The 2,001-nt window shown below is 52.3% G+C and overlaps 1 gene segment (V, D, J or C); it reads right to left on the bottom strand.

Annotated features, from left to right (window-relative positions):
• Nucleotides 1-1,046: 1,046 nt before the first annotated feature.
• Nucleotides 1,047-2,001, bottom strand: LOC123466037. The segment is given in 2 exon segments: nucleotides 1,047-1,405; nucleotides 1,493-2,001. Coding segments are annotated over 2 exon segments (408 nt in total).

Genomic DNA, 2,001 nt, shown 5'->3' with positions numbered 1-2,001 from the left:
TAATAACTCTGTTTTTCTGGAAACCTAGGAGGCTATGTTGCAAAAGTAATGTAGTTCTCACTTTCACTGCCATCAGAGCATCTGCTTGTTCAAAAGTCGTTTGTTCACAGGCTGTCGTTACAAACATCCTCTCTTTCGGGGGGAGGAGGGAGCATGACCAGAGATGAGTGAGGGGTGGAGAGTAAGGCTGTAGAGTCTAGGAGGGGGATGCTCTGTAGCTCTGTGTCTTTACTGACCTGAATCCAGGAGGACACTCAGAGGTGATGTTACATCCCACTGTCTCCACTGGTCTCATTACACTGATCAGCTGTCCCAGCGCCCATGCAGCTCCATCATCACAGGAGCTCAAGGAGGAGACACACATGGGAGACAGAGCCCTGCTTCTGAGTAGATGGAGACCACATCCAGGAGAGAAAAGTTCATAATCTAGGACTCAAAAGTCAAAAGAAAGACATCCCACCTGTGCTCACAGTTCATCTGGGAAACAGCTGTACCCAGATGTGCCTGACCACACAGTGGGGCCTTGAATGGGATCACCGGTAGGAGTTAATCACTAGGAAAGGCATGACCCCTCCGCAGGGCACAGGATGCATTTTTGGTGTCTCTGAGATGGGAAGGGACATGACCCAGGTGACGGAGGAGCAGCGTGACTGGAGAAGAGAGGACCGGGGAGCTGAGGCCAGAGAGATGAAGGGTGGAAACACCCTGCCCCCTCTGGAAAGATGGGCAAGATCAGAAACCACATGAAAGCCAGGTTGATGAATAGTTTCAGAAAGACAGCAATGAGGTGTCCAAGGAGAGACAAGAGGGTCTAGACGTATTCGATTTCCCATAACCTTCCCTCCTGGAGGTCTCAGTCTCAGGTGATGACCAGGAGTCGGAGCTAGAGAAGCATCTTCCTGGCTCACAGGGAGGATGCAGAGAAAGACAGAGATGGATGGTGGACATGTGTCCATAAGGCCTGGAGTGAGGTCCGGGCCAGCACAGACCACACACCCAGGGTCACACTGAAGGCACCTGGCAGCAAAGCTCCGAGACTCCCAGTGCTAGGAGCCTACAAGGGCCTCCCCCATCTTTTTGCACAGAGAGGAGGTGACCCTGCAGCGCTGTGGAGTACTGCTGGCGCAGAAGTACACAGATGTCTGGGAGCGGTTGGCAGACTCCAGCGTGAGAGGAAAGTTCTCTGTGCTTGATCTGGAGACGCTGTAGCCATCAGGCATGTCTCCTTTGTACGTGGCATCAGTGAGAGATGAATAATGAATCAGCCTCAGCCTGTGTCCCAGGTCTTGTCGGTACCAGTACATACTGTCGTGGTACAGATCCTGAGTACATCTCAGTGTCACGTTCTGTCCTGTCCTCACGACCTGGAATCTGGGGTCCTGAGTGACACCAGCATGGACCGCCCCTGTGGAGAAGGAGGACCGATGCTGCAGTCACAGCGGACAGGCTTAGTGCTGGCACCCCCAAGGGGACCCTGCCCCCCAAGACTCACCTGCCTGCAGGAGACAGAAGACCACACAGCCCAGGAGGCAGGGGCTCATGGCAGGGGCGGGGCAGGCAGAGGGCCCTCTGGTCTGAGTGTGGATGAGAGGGGAGAGGGGCTCTCCAGGGAGTCCTTCTGAGATGTCACTGTCCCTGCCAGGCCTCAGAGCCAACCTGTCACTCAGGGGGCCACACCCCTTCCTCCAGAGGCTCAAATCAGAAATGAACCCAAGTGAAGAGTTCACAACAGGGAAATCCGTCCAGATCAATGGACTTGAGCCTTACAAGTTGTTGTAACCTTTCTGTAAACAGTTTGCAACTTTATGTACTTTTTCTAGAGATAATTCTTCATTCATACTTATATTACTTTTACCTGCATATTTCTGTAATGTTGAATCTCAGGAAAATCCTTTGGGCTTCCAGCTGCCCTTTATGACTCATGAATCCCAAATACATCTTCAAGTGTCTAGGTAAGTGTTAGTCGCTCAGTCATGTCTGACTCTTTGTGACCCCATGGAC

Source organism: Bubalus bubalis, chromosome 8, assembly GCF_019923935.1.
Source record: "Bubalus bubalis isolate 160015118507 breed Murrah chromosome 8, NDDB_SH_1, whole genome shotgun sequence".
Classification (NCBI taxonomy): Eukaryota; Metazoa; Chordata; class Mammalia; order Artiodactyla; family Bovidae; genus Bubalus; species Bubalus bubalis.
Note: the sequence above shows the minus strand (reverse complement) of the source record. Positions and strands in the feature narration are given on the sequence as shown.